This window comes from Propithecus coquereli, unplaced genomic scaffold (assembly GCF_000956105.1).
Source record: "Propithecus coquereli isolate 6110/MARCELLA unplaced genomic scaffold, Pcoq_1.0 Scaffold84, whole genome shotgun sequence".
NCBI lineage: Eukaryota > Metazoa > Chordata > Mammalia > Primates > Indriidae > Propithecus > Propithecus coquereli.
This window is the reverse complement of record NW_012154618.1, coordinates 2631854-2652606: the sequence shown is the minus strand read 5'-3', so window position 1 is coordinate 2652606 and position 20753 is coordinate 2631854. Positions and strand designations below refer to the sequence as shown.

Sequence of the window (20753 nt, the reverse complement as noted above, 5' to 3'; positions counted from 1 at the left end):
TCAATTTGCATAACAAATTACCTGAGTCTGGGGTAAATGGCTGGTGGCTTATCTCTGATTAGCAGACTTCCTTATCTTAAAACATTCTAAGCCTTTAGGCAAGGTTCATTTCTTTAACCAATTACAAATCAAAGAGTCTTTAAATCCACCTATAATCTGTAAGCCCTTGCTTTGAGATGTCCCATCTTTTCAGGCCAAACCAATGTATGCCTTCCACGTGTTGATTTATGACTTTATGTGTAATTCCTGTCTCCCTGAAATGTATAAAGCCAAACTGTAACCCAACCACAGAGAGTCCACTTGCTCAAGTCTTCTTGGGTATGGCTCCAGGCCATGGTCCTCAAATTTGGTTCAGAGTAAACCTCTTTAAATTATTTTACAGAGTTTGGCTTCTTTCCCATTTACAGGCTATACTACAGTCAGAGGGAAATAGGACCACTTGGTATATCACACTCATCAAATCCCAAATAATGTTAAAATGAACAGGTTAGGCAATGACTGTGGGGAGATTCTCCTTAATAAGATCAAAGAGCTAAACTGGAAAGGTTTTGTTTGTTTGTTTGTTTGTTTTGTGTAGGGGCAATGAAAAGAAACGCAAACAGATCTATGAAAAGATTTAATTCTTTCTTAGAGAGGAGGAAGAGCAAAGTGGTTAAGACCAACTCTCAAGTTAGAATTCTGGCTCTGCCTTTTTTTAATTATGTGATCAAAGGCAAGTTACTTAATCTTGCTAATAACTATTTAATTTTCTGTAAATGGCTATTGTATCATTTTAAAAATAGTATAAGCTTTATAGTATTGTTATGAGGATCTGATGAGATTTCATATTGTAACAGAGGGAATTATCTGAACAAAACAGCAAAAATATTTTTTCTCTTTAAAACATCCTCTATTCCTTTTTGAGAACTAAAATCTGCATCCCTGACTGAGGCCAGTGGTTGGGAGGGGCAAGGTAAGTCTTTTGTTATTCGTACAACAGGAGATGGCTCAGCCTGGACCTGGTGGAGGGAGATCCTAGGTGGAGGTCATGGCATTGTCTTCAGCCATGGGATGGGTTGGGACAATTAGAATCATCAGCTGTAGTTGAACAGTAATTGCCTGAAGCTGAGAACTCACTCTTTAAAAGCTCGGTATTTCTGCTTATTATTAGGACATTGGCATTTTTCAGACAGGAATCTCCATCCTTCTCATTTGCCGGCAAAGTAATAAACTTCTCTTTCCTTCTCCTCAAACAGCTTGTTCCCATTTTTATGATGTGTCCTTGAGGACAAGTGCCCAGCTCTCAGTAACAATGTATCTAGGAGGTCCTTATATGTGTGTGTATGTATATATGAATTGTATACATATTAAGTAGAAATGCCTGGAATGTATTAGGTACTCAGTGAACACTAGCCATTATGAAACAAGCATAGAACATCTAAGCTGGAAAGGACCTAACAACTTTCACTTACCAAGCTCTTATTATACACTGAGTGCTCATCAACAGATTACCTCAAGTGTTGTTCACAGCAATCTTCAGAGCATGGTAATATTCTCAACTCCATTTTACAGATGAGAAATGGAGGCACAGAGAGGTACTGCAATGTGCCCAAGGTCACATCTCTCATAATGGTGGGGAAATTTAATCCCAGACCCCAGAGTTAATACTGTAAGCCACCACACCCCACTGCCTTATCTGTCATCTCGTTTTATCATGGGTGGGGAGAAGAGGGAGGCATGGTCCCGACACATGACTCGGGAGCCCTTCACAAGCCCTGGAAGGCCAGAGATGTCCTCCAAGGTGGACGTTGCCATCCGCCATGCACAGGGAAGATGAATGTGGTTGGGAGTGTCTGTGAACACCGATGTAGTGCTGCGGGGGGCTCTGCCAGGGGACCTCAGTGTGAGTCACTTCAGTCTTCTCTACAGATGCAGTTTTTCATTTGTAAAACGGACAGTTCTGAGACACAAAAGAAATAATATATGCAAATTCGATTTGTAAACTGTACTAAAGGCTTTAAAAATAATTAAATATTTTATCCAGAAAAAAATATTTTGGGGCTTTTGGACAAAGAACAGCCCAAAATAGCTTGCTGTAAACACGCGGCTTTAAAATATGTCACCCACAGCTAATTTCTCAGGCACAGTGCTCTGATCTGATCTTTGAGTGCTGTTACTCACGAGACTCAGTGTTGCGGGGGAGAAGAGGTAGAGTCCCATAGCAGGGGTGGAGGGAAAGGTCATGGGCTGGAAACCACTTGTTCCCAATTCTTCTTCAGGCAATAAAATCCTTGAAATTGGAAAGAACCTCATGAATTTGATACAAAATCTCAGGGGTAATGTTTTCTTATATTGTCCATGCTTTTTGGGGAGTGGGTAAGGTTTGGAGGAGGTTAGATTTCTCTTCCTCGGGCAGAATTGCTCTTCCAGGAAACAAAGGCCTTTGGCCTCAATAGCTTGGCATCTTTCCCAGGCATTACAGCCCCTTGAACGCATCTGAGTGTGCCAACTATACTGGGTAAGGGCTAAAGGCACCAGTTCTTCAACATATGCCTTAGGATGCCCCAGAAAAGTCATGATTTCCTCAAATAATCACTACTGTTATTATACAGTGTACCTCAAGAGAGAAAACCTCTCCCTAGACAGAGTAGGTATGATTTCAGGGTCCAGAAAAGCACCCCACTAGTCTTCAAAGAGCCCCCATATACTCTGACAAACCTCCAAAAGTATACTTTGAGAACCTGAGGTCTTTTCCTAATCGTGAGACTTTCGTATCTGTTAAAAAAATTCTCTCTATATGTGTGTATATATATAATATTAAAGAGTCACTGTGAGCCATCTATACCTTAGGAGGAATGAGTGAGTTTATGCTGAAGACCAGGACATGACACCATGTCAGTTGGATAGTAAAGGGCCTCTGGAGCTAACCTGGCTCCTCCCTTGCAAGGGCCTTCTACTTTGCGAGTCTTACTAATTTAAGGTATAAGTTAGTTACCAACACATTCCTGGTTTCAAAGATTTCCCCGGCCTGCAGCCCTTTCCCTCTGGCGGTTCCCTTCTCTTAGATCCTGTGTTGGTCATGGGATCACCAGCAGCTGTCCAGGCGAGCACTTGGCCTCTCACATTCAGTTTCTCTGTGTCACCTTCAGCCCCTGGGGTTGGGCAGCCGTGAGGAGGGCCCACACAGGTGGCTGAGGCAGCTGAAGAACAGGGGTGGCCTGGTGCTGGCTCCTAAGTTTCCCTCTGGAGTAAGTGAGCTCCTGGCATGGAAAAGGACGTGGGCTTCCTCTCAGCCGGCAGCTGTTTGCTCCATGGCATTCTGCCCTCTGCCCTGTTCTTACCTCTCCTCCTTGGTGCTGCTGTCCCCCAGGGCTCTCTTGTCAGAGCCACTTACGAAGCAGGCGCAGGAAGTCCAAGGAAGACAGCTCCTTCAGTCATCTTTACAACAAACACCTCCACAGAACCACCCACTGCATGAGCACAGCTGCTTGGATTTGTCCTCGTTACCGTGGCCACCTTCAGCCTCGGGGCCAGGGAGGGAAATACTGAAGAAAGAATGGAAAGGGGGAGACTCATAAGCCTTCTCATCAACATTGGTGCTCGGGGATTCAGTGGCTAATCAATGAAGTGTACACACGGTTGTCTGGGGACTGACTGACACTTAACCCTTCTTTTTGACAGGTGAGAACGGACAGCCAGCATGGAACCCAAACCTTGGAAGAGTCCAGGTACCCAACAGGCATTATCTCAGAAGGAGAAATATTTTTATGGAAAATAACCAACAATTTCCTTCAAGCTAACCAGGATACAGAATTGGTCTTAGTAGGAATAATGGGTGGCATTCTGTGACAATGATTCTTGGTTTGAGAATGTAACAGGAACTGTTGCATTCAGTTAATTATTGTGTAAGAGTTTACCTGTCTAGAAAGCTAGCATTTTCTGATTTTTATGGGCCACAAATTTTATCTTTTGCTTGAAGATGGTGCTAATAGCAAAAACTATGACCCAGCAAGGACTGGGGAATAGTTCCTTAATTTTACATGTAGCTCCCACTTAAAGAAACTGCCTAAATTGTTAACAGCGTTTATTATAAGGTACCTGAAAGTATATTATTCAAATGTTCTTGCTCATATTCACATAGCTCATTGTAGGTGAGTGGTTAGAAGAGCAGAATTTAGGATAATGTCACTTATCAGTTAAATTATCCAATTCAACTAAAAAATATTTACATAGCACCCATTACTAGTAAGTCTCTGTGCTTTATATTGCAGGGATATGCAGATTAATTAATAAGAGTCATTGTCTGCAAGGAGTCTATAATCTTGTTGGGAAGTTAAGCAAGTAGCTGTATTGGGAAGTTAGCATCAGCACATATAATTAGGCTATGACAGGAATCATGAAATAAATACAAAATGCTATGGAGTTTGAAGAAGAAAAAGCATGTAAGTATTAATAATTATTGGAATCCAGAGAAGTTTTATGGAGAAGGCATTTGAGCTAGATCCTATAAGATGAGTAGGGATTTAAAAGAGATTGTAACCAGGTGTGATGGCTCACACCTATAATCCCAGCACTTTGAGAGGTCGAGAAAATTCCCTTCTGTTCCTAGTTTGTCAAGAGTTTTTATCAGGAAGAATAATCCTGGCCTCAGAATGAGTTGGAATTGAGGTTTTTTTATGATTCCACTTTATCTCTGTTGTTGGCTTATTAGTTATAACTTTCTGTTTTGTTATTTTAGTGATTGCTTTAAGATTTAAACACATCTTTAACATAGTCTAACCTCAAGTGGTATTATACCAAGTCACATATAATACAAGAGCTTTATAAAAACGTATTTCCATTTTTTCCTCCTGGCCTTTATGGTACCATCAGAATGCGTTTTACTTGTACATATGTTATGGTCTGCATAATAAATGTTATTATTTTTGTTTAAACAATCAATTGACTTTTTAATGTTTTAAATAATAAGAAAAAAATTTCATATGTCACCTTGTAGTCACCATTTCAGTGTTCTTCATTCCTTTGCATAAATTCAGATTTGCATCTGATGTCATTTCGCTTGTGTTTGAAAGATTTCCTTTAACATTTCTTACAACGTAAGCCTCCTAGTGATAAATTCTTTCAGTTTTTATGTGTCTAAAAAGTCTTGAAATTGCCTTCATTTTTAAAATACATTTTGCTTAATATAAAATTTTGAATGATGGTATTTTTTTCACTACTTTAAATATATTGCTCTGCTTTTTCTTGTTTGCATTGTTTCTGATGAGAAATCAGTATATTTGTTCCTTGTCCTTGTTCTGTACACATCATGTCTTTCTTTTCCTCTGGCTGCTTTTAAGATTTTTTTCTTTACCATTGGTTTTAGCAATTTGATTATGATGAGCCTTGGTGTACTTTCCTTTGTTTATCCTGTCATGGGGTTCACTGAGCTGCTTAGATCTCTGGGTTTATAGTTTAAGTTTGTAAAATTTTTAGCATTATTTCTTTGGATATTTTTTCTGTCTCCCTCCCTCACTCCAAGGATTCCTCTTACTTGTGTATCAGGCCACTTGAAATTGTCCAAGTGTACTGGTGCTCTTTTTATGTTTTTGAATTCTTTTTTCACTCTTGTTTATTTTGATAGTCCCTACTGCTGTGCCTTCAAGATCACTAATCTTTTCTCTGGCAATATTTAATCTGCCTTTACTCTCATTCCCATGAGTGCTTTTTTTCCCCCTGAGACACTGTAGTTTTCATCTCTAAAATTTCACTGAGTCTTTTTTATATCTTCTATGTCTCTACCTTACTTCGTGAAAATACAGTGATAATAACTGTTTTAATAACTTTTAAAATGATCTTCTTTGCGAATGCTAACATCTGGGTCAGTTCTAGGCCTGTTTTAATTGGTTCATTAGTCTCTTCATTACAGGTCATATTTTTCTGTCTCTCTGCATGCCTGGTAATCTTTGGTTGCCAGACACTGCAAATTTTACCTTGACAGGTCCTGGATATTTTTGTATTCCTATAAATCTTGAGCTTTGTCCTGGAATGTAATTAAGTTTCTTGGAAACAACCTTGTTTTTGTGTTTGTTTGTTTGTTTAAGGCAAGCATGAAACCAAATTTACTGAGGAAGGACAAGTTTATAGAGCGAGAGTGAGAAACATTGGCCACAGAGAATAAACGGACTCCTTGATGTAATGAGAGGGCCAACCTTGTTCTTTTAAGTCTTGCTTTTGTGATTTGTTAGGTGGATCTGGAGCAGTCCTCAGTCAAGGGCTAATTATCCCTCACAACTGAGGCAAGACCTTCCTGAGTACTCTGTGCAATGCTCTGTAAATTATGAGGTTTTCCAGTCTTGTGCGATGAAACAGGCACTATTTATGGCCCTCTAATCTTTTATAATAGTTCTTTCTCTGGCTTCAGGTAGTTTCAGCACACACGTGTGTTGGGGGTTGGGTTTTTGGTTTTGGTTTTTTTGGGCTTGGTTTTGTTTTCACATTCAGGCTGTAGGTTTAGTTTGTCCTTAATTTTGGAAAAGGCAGCCTTTACTTAAAAATGTAAAGCTTCTTTATTAAGTGAAAACAGAGTCAGGATTTGGTATTAAATAACACAGCTGTTGGAACTATTAGAATAGTACGTAGTAATTCTGGTGAGGCAGCTGTCCTTCCCTTCCCTTCCTCCCCAACTTCTGCAGCAACCCCGCCTGCCCCCCGTTTGCAGAATAGCCTTTTGCCACTTCATTTTCAATAGCAGTTGGTTTTGCTGTTTGTTAAGCCAAAGGGCAATGCAGAATTATCATGCTTCTACAATGAAAATGGAGACAAACCTTCGCTCACACGCACAGAGCCAACGCCAGGCTTCAGAAACAGCCAGCCAGCGTGGGCTGAATTCAGGTGTCCTAAATGTTGTCTGAATGCAGGCCTTGCGCTGTGGGTGAATAAGAATCATATGCTTGGTCCTTTGTTTTCTTGGGTTATTATGAGTGTTCTTTCCAATAACTGAATAATTCGAAGACCTTTTCAGAGATAAACAGTGTTTTCCAATTAAAGCAATTCTTTTCAGAAATTAATGGAGAACAAACTGGGTCCCGTTCACTCTCTTTTATTAGGCAAACAATTTACATTTTATTATGAAAATGAAGTCTGCAAACAAGATTACTTTATTAAATCACCACCTCCTCAGCTTTTCTTCTCTGCGGTAAGTATTCACTATGACTTAATAAGCCTCCCACCAGCCTCATGAGCATTTTTAAAACATCTTTCTTTTCCTCTGAGACTTAACTGAGATGTAGAACCTTTTTATTTTTCAGACCTCTTGGAAAAAGCGGTTTTTCATCCTGTCAAAGAATGGGAAAGAGGCCTTTAGTCTTTCCTACTACAAAGACCATCATCGCAGAGGTTCCATTGAAATTGATCGGTGTGTATCCAAGCAGGAAAATTTTTATAACAACAAATACTATAAAGTCAAATACTAACAAGTTGCATGCAGATTGAAACTTAAATCATTGACCAAAGCAACCAAGGGTTTCGAACTTATTATTTGTGACTGAATAGGAGCTAAAATAGTAAACACTTTGAGCAAAAGATAAATATTTTACAGTATATGTTATAGTTGATAAGTCTTTAAGAAGCATTCAGTGAAGGTCTTTGATTCATGTAATTGTGGACAAGATGAAGCAGATGAAATTATCATTTTATAAAGGCAAAATGCATTTTAAAAATATTTAGATCAGCTTTTTTGGTCTCTCTTTAAAAAATTATGTACAAAAAATTGAAAAAGATAATAATTTGTGGCACCAGGAATCCAAACAGAATAGGAACTTTTGAATTAAATTTCAGGATAAACAAAGTATTTCCAATTAATGATAGACCAGATCCAAAATACAAACTTGTTTTCTAAAATTATTGGATAATCTTCAAGACATGTATCAAGCAGAGCTGAAGTTTTATTCAATTTGAATCCCAGTACAAAATATTAGTCCGTTTTTCTTTCTATTTCTGTATTTTCATTGGTTTAATACTCTGTGTCTATATCCAACAGAAATTCCAGTGTAGAAGTCGGCATAAGAAGCCAGGAGAAGTTGCAATCTGTACAGAAGATGTTTAAATGCCACCCTGATGAGGTGATGTCCATCAGAACCACTAACAGAGAATACTTCCTCATTGGCCATGACAGGTGAGAGTAGTAAGATAGCACAGAGCATCTACTGTGTGCAACCCAAAAGCAACCCAGAGACCAAAACATTCTAAATCAATAAACAACAAACATGCTCCAAACAGAGACCCATGCCACAACCTTGAACGCCATCTGGTCAGTCTTCATTACTTGTTAAAATACCTTGAAAAGTTACTGTACTAGTTTCCTAGGGCTGCCATAACAAAGTACCACAAGCTAACTGGGTGGCTTAGAACAACAGAAATTTATTGTCTCACTATACTGGAGTCTGGGAGTCTGAAATCAGGGTGTTGGTAGGGCTACACTCCCTCTGAAGGTACTAGGAAAGGATCTGTTCCAGGCAGATCTGCTCTCTCTTAACTATTAGTAGTTCCCTTGGCTCATGGCCACATAACTCTAGGCTTCACAAGGTGTTCTCGGTGTGTGTATGTCTCCATGTTCAAATCTCCCCTTTTTATAAGGACACCTGTCATATTGGATTAAGAGCCCGTCTTACTCCAGTATGACCTCATCTTGACTAATCACATCTGCAACAAGCCTATTTCCAAATGAGGTCATGTTCTGAGGTATTAGGGGTTGTAATTGGAACATATGAATTGGGGGGGGAGCAAAATTCAGTGCATAACAGTCACCATCACCCCAGACACATTCCATGTAAAAGAACCCAATACACCAATATCTATACAAGCTACATATATTAGGGAGAGACTATGCTCACCCCTAATGGAGTCTTCAGTTTTCAAGAGAGGCTCCTGGCACTAGCAGAGGTGCCTAGTGGATTTTTCATCAATAAGTATCTGCTTGAGTGAAAGGCAAAGTTGGTTTTGGCGGGTGGGGGAATGGCAGCAAATGCTAAAGCCAGAGTATGAAGAACCGTGGTCTGTTTCAGATTGACCTAAAGCTTTCTTTTATATTGTCATGCGAGTCAACAGAAAAGAAGATGTGATTTATACAAAATCATTCAAGCACATTCTTCATAAACACATGCATTCCTTAAGGGGAGACACACCTGGACAGTTACACAAAAATGGCGCTGCCATGTTAGGGGGCTCGCTTAAGAACACAAAAGAAATCAGCGTCAAAGCCAAAAGCCCCAAACCCTGTGATTACTACTGTTATTTCCTACTTTACTTCTCACTTCTCTGAGCTTTCCCCACAAAGGTGGCATGAGAGATAATTTTAGTGTGCAAATGTGGAGGTGGGCCATTTAAACTACTTAAGAAAAATCCTATTTCCCTGATACCTGCTCTCACTGCCTGCCCTAACCTTAATAAAAGAATCCTTCTCTGGTTCAAAAGGAGTGCAGGTGCTATTGTTGCCACACGCTGGCTGAAAGTTTATTCCTATCAACAGGGAGAAGATTAAAGACTGGGTCTCCTTCATGTCATCATTTTGCCGGGGCATAAAAGCAGCACATCAGAATACAGAGGTGACTCCATATCACTAATAAAATAACAGGGCACCTGAGCACAACCCTCTTTCAACAGGAAACAATGGTAGCTTTTTTTTTTCTCCTTAGCAACTGGCATTAATACAAGGAACAAATAAGTGAGAACATGTACGTACTTGTTATTTTTGTATGATTAACAATAGGAAAAAAATTATTTTTGCATTTTGCAAGAGAGCTAAAATGCAGACACTTCAGATTTTCTTTCTTGTGATGGGGGGAGGAAAAGTTAACTGTAGCATTTTTAAATAGTAGCTAGAACTACAGTACTTTCAATCATTGTTATTCAAGGTTCATAACAAGCTTCCTTTCAAATGACTAAGTCTAGGGTGGTTTCTATAAAAATGTTTTTTGTCTTGCTTGCATTTTTAATATAATGTCTCTTTCGTGTAAGTGCTAATAGCTTTAAGTTTTAAATTTATTTTACAAGGGCCTCTGCTCATTTTTTAAGTCCTTTCTTAGGGCAGACATTTATAGATGGAATTTTGGTCTCTAGGTTTTTGGGGATGTTTTTGTTTTTGTTTTTTGACCTGTTTTCTAGGCCGTTCTATGCTTACAGCAAAAGCAAAAGCCAGGGAGGAGAAAGCAAAGCATGTCTGCAAGTGGACTCAAATGATTAAGCAAAGGGAACAGGGCATAAGGGAGATACAGTCGAGAAGATAGGTTGAGGAAAACTTGGGTCATCTCTGAAGGCCAGGCTGAGCATCCTCGAGGGTCTGGGAACAGGAGGAGAGACAAGGTCAGCTCTAGTTTTAGTGAGATAACACCGGCCATCTGGCGGCACGAGTATTAGACAGCCATGGGGAGGGACTGGAGGCAGGGAGCCTGGTGGAGAGGCTGCTGCTTCATTCCAAATGAAAGATTAGCTGTGCCCTGATTACACCATTCTTTTCTTATAAGCAGGAGAAACTCTCATTGGGTGATAAAAGGCCCTCTTCAGACCCTCTCCTTGGTCCTTCCAGCCCATCAGAGGACTCCAGCTTGCCAAGAAACAGTCTCCCAGACATGGTAATTGTACTTACCTCTTTCCCTCTCAGAATAGCACACTTTGGAGTCAGCTAATGCTTCAAAATCTCACCAAGTAGCAGTTGAATTGGACCATGCCCACCTTCCTCAAAGCCTAATGCACCATAAGAACGATTCTTAGCCCTGACAGTTACTCTATGTGTAGTTTGGTTTCCATACCATAGATGAGCCTCACTGCTTGGCCTGGATACCTCTCAATGTATTCATTCATTTCAGATGCTCTTGACATGCGTCTGGGGATGCGAGGTTAAGATCCCTTGGCTAAACCAAAGCCTGGCTGGCCGCTTTTTCCTTCTTTCTACACATAGCACACAAATCCCTCTGTAAAGAGATTCCCCAAACACAACTTGATTTCCTGCCATAATGTCTGTACTGCACAGGCAAAAGCAGAGTTTCTTATCAATTTCCTTCATTTACCCTGATCAGTATTCTTCCTCATTATAGCTGTATAGCACTTCATCTTCATTTCCAATGAAATCCACTTGAGGAAGTAAAATATAAAATATCTGCCTCTTGAAAATGACTTGTAATTTTACCCTCAGCTTGGATGTGCAATGTTTCTGACTTTGGATTTTAGTAATAAACTGGCTGAGTGGTTTTGTTCTCCTGCATGGATACTATTAATATTTCTTCCCTTAGAGACTTAGCCACTGGCTTCCCCCTGTCTGTGGGTACCAAGCCGATCTAATGAGGCATAGCCTCTTATTTTATCTAGTTGGTAGCTCTCCAACTATTTTAAAAGCTTTTTGTAACATATCAAATTCACCAGGCCAAACACCTCATCCTGGTTATTTATTTAATGAGTAGAAACAGTGGCATAAAACAGAGTTAGGAAGGCCAATCCTTTTCAGTAAGTGCCTCTTGCTTTTCACTCACAATACCCCCTTCCCCCAAGACATAACATTATTGGTCATTTTGCTTTTTCACACTATGTATTCAGATCCAGTGATGTTTCAACCAGCTCCAGTGAAGAGTGCCATTTGCCTTATTGGGAGTTGTTATTGTTTAAATTAAGTAGAGAACCTTTCTTCACCCTCCACTCAGATGATCTGGCTTCATGGGCCTGGAGCTATAAAAATGGATACAACTTAAATACACCTGGTTGTTTTTTTTTAATCACATTCTTTCAAGGATTTCCTAGAGAATATTGAGTCTTTTCCAAACCCCCTGCTCGAAGGCATTGTTCTTGGAAGAATTAAATTGTACTTGTAACAATTTTCCTACCATACAAAGCAGTACTTTGTGGTAGAGCATTGTGTGTCTACTGGGAAGGGAAGGCAATAATTAGTTGAACCTAGATCACCTTGAAACCTGTAATTCACCCTATCACATGATCAACATGACCAAATTACATTGCTATGGAAACAATAGAATTATGAGAGCAGAACACAAAAGAGAAATATTGAGCAGGAAGAGGAAAGGTACAGTGCCTAAACTCTGAGTTAATTACCTCCTCTGATGGCATTGGATGATAATCAGAAAACAATGGGGTAAGTACTCCATGGCAGAGCTTAGGGACTTAGAATGCCACCCCTGGGAGAAAACCACTTGTTCTAAGTTACAGCTCCAGATGGTAGAGGGAAAAAAAGCCTGAATGATGTGCTTATATTTTTATATCATCAGTGGTGACCCAGACTCCAGAGGCAAGTTCAAGTTGTGGGCTTCTGGACGTAACCTTGGAAGATCTTCTGGTCTTTTCAACCCAACTAATCTATTATGGCTTCTCCAGAAAGCATATGATTTAATTCCATCTCTTGCAAAGAAAAAAAAAGAATTAATTCCTTTTTTCTCTCTTTTATTCAGCATTTTGTGAAAAAAAGTTCTCCAGGATTCAGACCAGCTCATCTACCACATGATTTCTTGCTGAAGACCACTGAAGATACAGAAAAAGAGAGTCATTACCTTAGTCCTCGAAGTGTTGTTTTAGAGGTAACCCCTTCTGTCTGCTCATCATGCATTTCTACAAATATTTCCTGCACCCCTGCCATGCACTATTCACGAGGCACTAGGTGGGGTCTGTGGGAACACAGGTAAATCAGGTGATGTGCTCATGGTGCTGACACTTGAGTAGGAGCTGACTATAATACAAGATGGAAAGAGCTCCACACTGAGGACAGATGTTTGTTAAATGTCCAGGGGTGCACGAGGGGGAGGAGCTGACTTCCAGACAAAAGGTCAGGGATGGTTGCTCAGAGGAGATGCATTTGACCTTACTTGATTGGTAAAATGTGGATGTGGGGGATTGACTTGGGGAGTCTTTCTGTATTCTTGGCAGAAAGAATAAAATGAGAAAAGGTCCCTGGGTGATAAGTTGGGTGGTGTGTATCGGTCTATTGATCCGTTGGAAGCCCTTCCTGACCGCCTTCTGAGCGCTGGCACTGGACTGTATTAGGCGCGGTACCTACAATGATGAATCTGACGTCGCGCCTGCCCTCAGAGATCACAGTCCTATCAGTTACTGCGTGACAGTGTGACATAAGAGGCATGGTTAAAGGGCTCAGGAAGCACTAGAAAAGGATAGGTTTTCTCTCTCTACCAGAGGCAGGGAAGGCTTCAGACGTGAAATGGCAATTGATATGTGTATGGTGACTAGTTCAGTTAGGCTGCAACCTAGAGTGCGTGAATGGAACAGTGGGAAATAAAACAAAAAAGAGTCAGAACATGACGGGTCTTGAATGCCAAGCTGACTTCATTCTGTAGGTAGCATAGGGGCAGTGATGGCTTCAGAGTTGGGAGGTGGCAAAACCTGAATTAACTTTCCCTAATATTAACTTAGCAGCTACATCTGTGGCAGACTACAGAGAGAAGAGAATGGCTGGCCAGGTGCAGTAGCTCACACCTGCAATCCTAGCGCTCTGGGAGGCTGAGGCGGGAGGATTGCTTGAGGTCAGGAGTTTGAGAAGCGAATGGAAGGAAGTGAGAGATAGGAAAACAAAAGGGGGAGGGTGGAGGGATTGCATCATTTCCCAGATTGGGGGTTTTCTACAAGGTGGTGACATGTGTTTCTACAGAGTAAGCATTCTCGGCCAAATAAGTTCTGAAAACGCCAAGTTAAAGGAGGTTAAACAAGCTTCTTAGCAGCAGAATTCTCAGAGCCTTTAGTATGCAGTGGTGCATTATAAATAGCCAAGCTGGATACAATGCACAGCATTTCCCAAGCGCATTTGAGCGCAGAGCCCTTCTTTCACCAAAAATACATTCATGCTCATGTTTCCTGGGACGCAGTCTTTTGCGATAGTCCCAACAACCAGTCAGGTGTGTGTCAAGCACCAGTTAAGCCTGGCATTTTTAGGCACTTTGTGGGATGCAGTCTATTAAAGCAGCTAAGACTAAGCTAAAAGACCCCCCCCCAAAAAAAAAACAGTACAAAACTAGGCAATAGAAATCCAGAAAAAGGAGAAGTTGGCAGTAGCTGAGGCGAGAAGAGGAGGCTGCGGGACGTCAGCCAGGCCCGAACATGATTTCAACAGGCAGGAGGGAAGAGGGGCATTCCAGGTAAAGGAAGCAGGTGCACGTGGGGACGGGAAGAGCACTGTTTGTAGGGGACAGTTGGGAGACTGGCTTGACTGGAGCCAAGTGTTCCAATTATGGGTCAACAATGAACTTGCTAGGAGGCCTCAGGGGTTTTGAACAGCCACTGTTGCAAGTGACTGTCTTGGTTCTAAAGGAGTTATTGAGAGCCTCCCAAGGGCCATGCCTTCTAGACCCTTCCCCCACCTCCCCCACCAAGCAACCTGGGCTGCCTGAGAGCACAGTAGCCTGTGACCAGCTCCTCATTGCATCTGCGTCGTTGACCCAGCCAAGCGCCACGATTCTGTGGTAGAGCTGATTGGGTAAAAGCTCTCATGTCATTAAGTGTCTACTGATGAAACAGAAGGTAAATAGCAATTCAGTCCAATAGAAAGAACATTTGCATCAGGAACATGGGGGATTCGGGAGAAGAAAATTGACTTTGAGTCCGCCAGAGGCTTTGCTGGTTCTGATAAGTTTGGTTCATCTGGTGGTGGATGTGTTACTATTTCAGGGCCCAGAGCCATAATATCAGGGAAAGAAGATACCTGATTGGTAGACTTGTATCTTTACATCTATTCCTCTTGTCTACAGTTGGATAATATTATTGCTTCCAACAATCCTGATGAATCCATTGAACCTGGCAGTGCAGACCAGGACTCCAAAAGAATTGAGGGTCTTTACGAGTCAATGAAATCCTGGTAAGTAAAACTGCCATTTAAAAAACTGATTTTAGGGCCGGGCGCGGTGGCTCACGCCTGTAATCCTAGCTCTCTGGGAGGCCGAGGCGGGCGGATTGTTTGAGCTCAGGAGTTCGAAACCAGCCTGAGCAAGAGCGAGACCCCGTCTCTACTAAAAATAGAAAGAAATTAATTGGACAACTAAAAATATATAGAAAAAATTAGCCGGGCACTGTGGCGCATGCCTGTAGTCCCAGCTACTCGGGAGGCTGAGGCAGGAGGATTGCTTGAGCCCAGGAGTTTGAGGTTGCTGTGAGCTAGGATGATGCCACGGCACTCTAGCCCGGGCAACACAGTGAGACTCTGTCTCAAAAAAAAATAAATAAAAAATAAAAAACTGATTTTAGCTAATCTGCTGTTACAGCATAATTATTGCCATTTCATTTTAATAGTTGATAAATTGATGCAAAACATCACCACAGACAAGGTTCAACATATTATTCAGTAATCTCAAAACAAGAAAGTGTGGTGGTGGTTTCTCCACCCACACAAAACCATCGGTGACGTCCTCAGGACATTTTCTGTCTCCTGGGGAAGTTATTTTCTATTTTGCATTTATGTCTTTCACACTCTCACTTCTGTCCTCCCAACCCTGTAAAGGGTTATTTTGATTGCATATCCATTTTCAGAAGGAAATTTTGTTGGATTTGATTCTAACTGTGGCTGGGATTCTGATGGTGGTTGGACAGACTTCAACACCTTGCTAGTTTTCACATGGCTGCTAACTGCTTAAATCTGACACACGCAGCAGAAAATTGTAAATAGACATGCTAAAAAAGGGTTTGTTTTAACTTCTTACACTCTAGTTTTTCCAAAGAGACATCCCATGAATCTGCAGAGAGCAGCAAAGAGGAACCCCAGACCCTTCCAGACACCCAGGATATGGAGCTTCGCCTGCAAGAACGAGGCTCACGAAGTGATTCGAGTCTTTCACCTGCCAATACAGAAGCACAGACCGCAAGTGACCAAAGGAGATCGGCCTCGCTAACTGTTGTGCAATTGTCTATATTAATCAAGTAAAGCTCTAATTTCTAAAACTTTATGGGCCCTAAGAGCAAGGCAGGCTGCTGCTGCTTCTTTTTCTTCTTCTTTTTTTTTGGGGTAGAATTTAAATTTTAAAGCAGTTCCTAAAAATCTCCAAGTCAGCCAAGAATCTGACCAACTTCTCTCTGTCATTCTTGTGGCCAAGGAGAGTGAATAACTCTCTTTTGCTGGGACAAAGCGGTCCCTGCACTGGGGGTAGCAAGTTCAACTATTTTTAAACATTCTCCTTTGGCAGTCTTTCATGTCCTGGAACTTTGCATACACACTGACCTAAGTAGCATGTCACCCAGCTTTTTACATTAGTGTGATTATGGGCACAAAAGTCGCATGAGGCTTAATTATCGACTAGGAGAGGGGTATTTAGGTTTTAAGTGATACCAAGAACATTTGATATGATTGTTGGAATTTTAACTCTTCTCTGTGTCTTCTTCTATGGAATCATTTCCGGCAAAGAAATACACAAACTGACCTGATGTGAACAGTTATGTAACCAATTTAGTCCATTTCTGCCTCCCTTCCTGTTGCCTGCCACCTACTACCACATCCCAAGACAGGTAGAGAAGGACATTAATGAGTACTTTTCAGACATTTAAATTTATATTTTTCTGCAAATGTTTTGGACAAGCTTTACCTAAAGAATGTTTAATATCATCTCAGAAAAGGAGGCCAAAAGTCTACTCAGAAAGTATAGTTCAGAGCTGGGGCCAGTCGCCTGATATGACTGTTACAAATGTCTTGTCTCATAGCAACATCCCTGATGAAAGCCAAGTGAAGAAGCTGAATGTGTTCCTTTCTCCTCCTGATATCATAAACTATCTCGCTCTCATAGAAGCTGCAGGACGGATATGGTAGGTCAGCGATTTGACTGTTATTGATTATACATGGAGTTGGGAGAGATGAAGAGAATAAGTATATCTTGAAACACTGTATTTGGCAAAGCTGACCAGGGGGCTTGGATTATTATATTGCCATTGTTACAAGAAGGTCTTTGAAGCAGAAATGAGGTTTTGTTGTCTAGGAGAGTCAGCTGGAAGGTGGGGTTGGGGGGAAGTGTATAAGAGGACCCAAAAGTCCAGGAAGCAGCAAATTTCTGACTTCTCAAAGATGAAGAAGAATGAGCAGGCATACATATGGTCCAAGGACATCGTTCCCAATCATTGCACAGTGAATATTTGAGGAATGAATGAAATTACTGAAGTTAACAAAATTCAAAGGTCTAAAAGAAAAAAGGCATACGTATCTAAGACTTCCAGAGACAAGGTAAAAAACTGCCTGTTGGGGAATCAGACACAAAAGACAGTGTGGCAGAGAATTTTCTTAATCACTGTTTATTTCATTCTACATTCTTTTAAAGACTTTGTAATTTATTTTGAAGGAAGATTACATTTTTATAAGAGAAGAAAGCCCTTCAATTACAGTAAATGCTACACATTATTTATCTTATAAGTTCTAAGTGGGGAGGAACCACAACCTTCTATTTTTCCAAATTTGCCACATGCTAAAGCTCAATAAATATTTGACAAAAACTGTGGACTTCTCTATGACTGGGCTTGTTCATTAGTCAATTCATTTATTTGTTCATTAGATATTCATTGTATAATCATTATGTATCCATGTCCAACAAACACTTATTGAGCACCCTGTGTTTATTTGGAGCTATGGGGTTATAAAAATTGAAAAACAAACAAAAAGGTGGTACCATACTGCCGGGGTCACATAGCCTTGTGAAAAAGAGAGCCACACAAACAAGTAAATATAAAATGCATTTTATTTAAAAATTTAATAAATAAGGTACTCACACGATGCAATAGAAGTCCAGGAGACGGGGACATTAATTACAGCAAAGGAATGGAATGTAGGACTTTGTAGGAGTTTGTAAGGGCGGTATGATTTGAGCTGGGCTTTGGAGGAGGGGTTAGGCTCCCATAGCAGTGACAGAGGAAAGAATATTTCAAACAGGGAAAGGAGGTCGTCTTCCTCAGAGGCGGTGCAACAAGCTCAGAGCGAGGCCCCATGTGTGCCCTGCCCTCCCAGTGAGCTCCGTCTCACGTGCTGTACTCCCACTGCAGTGTGGCTCAGTGGGAAGGCCCCCAGCGCCTGGGATGCCTGTTTTGCCATGGAGATCATCTTTTGGCGGTGAATGACCTGAAGCCCCAGAGCGTGGAGGAGGTTTCCTTGTTTCTCAGCCGATCCATCCAGAAGGAGGTGAGTGCTATTCACCAGCCCTGGCCAGGGCAAGTCAGTGCCAGAAGGAACAAGAATACATCTTATCTCTTCTGTATCACACAATAGCTCTGTTGGATGGACAAACTTTACTATCCCTATTATCTAAATGAGTAGACCAGTAAGGATGAGTGAGTTATCTAAGATACATAAATAGTTAGTGTCAGAGCACGTATACATTCATTCATTCACTATTTATTGAACATTTCGTGAATGCTGGATACTGTTCTAGGTTTGAGAGCTATAAAAATGGCTTCAGCTTGAGCTTAAGGAGCTCACAGATTAGCGGATAAAACAGGCACGTTATGTGCTACTTACAATACAGTGCGTGCCCTGAGATATGAACAGAGGCCATAGGAGCACAGAGATAGACGGGAGTAAACCTATTTGAAGGAGGCCCGGAGGGTGTCTCAGAGGTGGTGTTTGACTGGGTTTTGAAGACTGGATGGAATTTGGCCTGGTGGAAAAGAGGTAGCTTTCAGGGACCCCGTCTGCCAATCTGGTAACCGTTGCATATTTTCTCTGCCAAAGATCCACACTGGAGCCAAGTGGTCAATATAATCTTTTAAACCCTCTGAAAGCTACCAAACAGTACTCTGACCCAAAGATCCAAGCATTGGCTTAGAAGCCAAGAAAAGAGTTTTTGCCTGGGAGCTGATCCAGAAACTCTACTGGGTGTTGCTGACTGCAGTTTATCATGGCTGTGCTTCTACACTGTGGAGTCATTGCACAGGAAGGAGGCGACGGCATTTCTCTTGTGCAGGCTCTGCCTTCCTCCTTTCTATTTGATGATAACTCCTGATGCCACTGAGAAAGATGGGGTCTGACCGACATGACTGTCCAGAAGATCAGAAAATCCCCCTACTTTTCCACTCCCACCATTCCTGGCTTATTTCTTTATGTTAAAATGGATATCCAATCCTCATTTAAAATTCAAACACCTGGTCCCTGGAAGGCAAAAGAACGTTGAAAGAGGGCAATGTAGCACCAATGGAGGAACCACCAATGGCCCCTGATATTTTCAAGTCTCTGAGCCCAACACATTTACTTTCCCTCCTGTCAGGCTACAGTTGAGAGAAATGGGAGGGTGAGTAGGGATGGGGTGGGGCCAGTGAGGGGAGAGAATGTGAGATATTAGAAGGCCGGGGAGAAGGGGTGTGTGTGTTTGTGTTTGTGCAGGGGGAGGACATGCTAGATTGCCTGCGAAACTCATCAAACTTCAGTTTCCTTCCAATTTTGTCTAGGGTTGGTCCTGTCTGGTGGTCTCATCTTGATTCACTAGTTTCGAGAGGCTCTTTTAATTCTTGGTGCAAATGGGCCTACCTGGGCACCATCGATGACCTCTGGAATCTGCCCTAAAGGCTCAGGCCAGTGGACACCAGAAAATAAAAACCTACCTTCCACCCAAATACACAAGTCATCCCTGGCTGCTTCTGGCCCAGATATTACAGTTCATCACAGTATTTTCTTCAAAAACAGCTTCGAAGTGTGTGAATGAGGACAGATTGAGAACCAACCACCGTAAGGGATAATCTTTAGTCATGTAATTTTCTTCTTTCTTGTGTTTTAGAAAGTAAAACTCACTATCGGCAGGATCCCAAATTCGGAGAAATTCCATGCTGCAGCTTGTACGTGCCCCTTAAAATAACAAGGTGTCGCACCTTCTCAACTGGATACGTCTGGAATGGAGAGGGTGCTAAAGAGGAGTCCAGCCATTAAAAAGGTCCCGCGGAAAAGCACTGGGGAGTGACATGCCACGGACCCACCGCAGCCAAGCGAGGATGGAGCCCTGGGCTTTATCTACCCTGTGATACGAGACAAGTCGTCGCTCTCGGAATTTCTGCATTTGCATCTTAACCGTGGGGATAAGTATCCCCTCTCTGGCTATTGCATCAGAAATGCTGAGAGGGTCCTGTGGGATAATGACTATGGAATGCAGTGAAAATGGAAAGCCTTATCATCTGAGACTTTGTCCCAAACACCACAGACACAGCTTGGGTCAGTCCCTCATGTAATACATGCTGCGTGTTCCATGAGGTCGTGGTCCACACAATCCCTTCTTTGTTAGGGAACGTACAGTTGGAAATACTCATTCCAGGAAGGCAAGGTTCCCAAGAGAGAAGTGATACCCGATCAGCTTTCCCAAACACTTCCTGCCTCTTATCACCCCCTCCAGAGTGCTGAGACAGAGTGGCCTCCTGGATTCAGTAAGTATCTTGTTTTCTTAAAGACCCAGAAGCTTTAGAAGTCAAGGCAGTTTTAGGTCACATGCAGCAAAGATCTGCCTGCTGTACAAGCAGTAAGACAACTACTTTGCACTTCAAAGTCAGAAAGTTCTTAACTAATGGATGCATTAACTGAGGATCCTGGGAAACCAAAAGAATCAAACCCTTTTTTATAAATAGGAAAACAAAGTCAGAGAGCTAAAGCACTAATCAAATCGAGCAATGTTAGAGCAAAAGGAGCCTTCAGAAACAATATCATACCATGTTGTCATTTCACGTGAAGAAATCAAGGCCTAGAATGATGAAAGACAAGCCTGCTTTGGGGCTCCAGGTTTCATAGTTGTTGAGTGGCAGAGCCAAGAATCCAAAACCGGCTCTGGGAAACCAGTGTCCTGATCCTCACC

At 41.6% G+C, this 20753-nt stretch overlaps 1 protein-coding gene across 1 annotated transcript; it reads left to right on the top strand.

Moving 5' to 3' along the window:
- Positions 1-3679: 3679 nt before the first annotated feature.
- On the top strand, positions 3680-19772 carry PLEKHS1 (pleckstrin homology domain containing, family S member 1). The gene is made up of 12 exons (XM_012663917.1): positions 3680-3707; positions 7068-7156; positions 7269-7375; positions 8000-8134; positions 9488-9563; positions 10485-10589; positions 12411-12536; positions 14712-14818; positions 15664-15873; positions 16648-16749; positions 17971-18106; positions 19695-19772. Exons 1-12 carry the CDS (start codon positions 3680-3682, stop codon positions 19770-19772), a joined length of 1299 nt encoding a protein of 432 aa, XP_012519371.1.
- Positions 19773-20753: the final 981 nt, after the last annotated feature.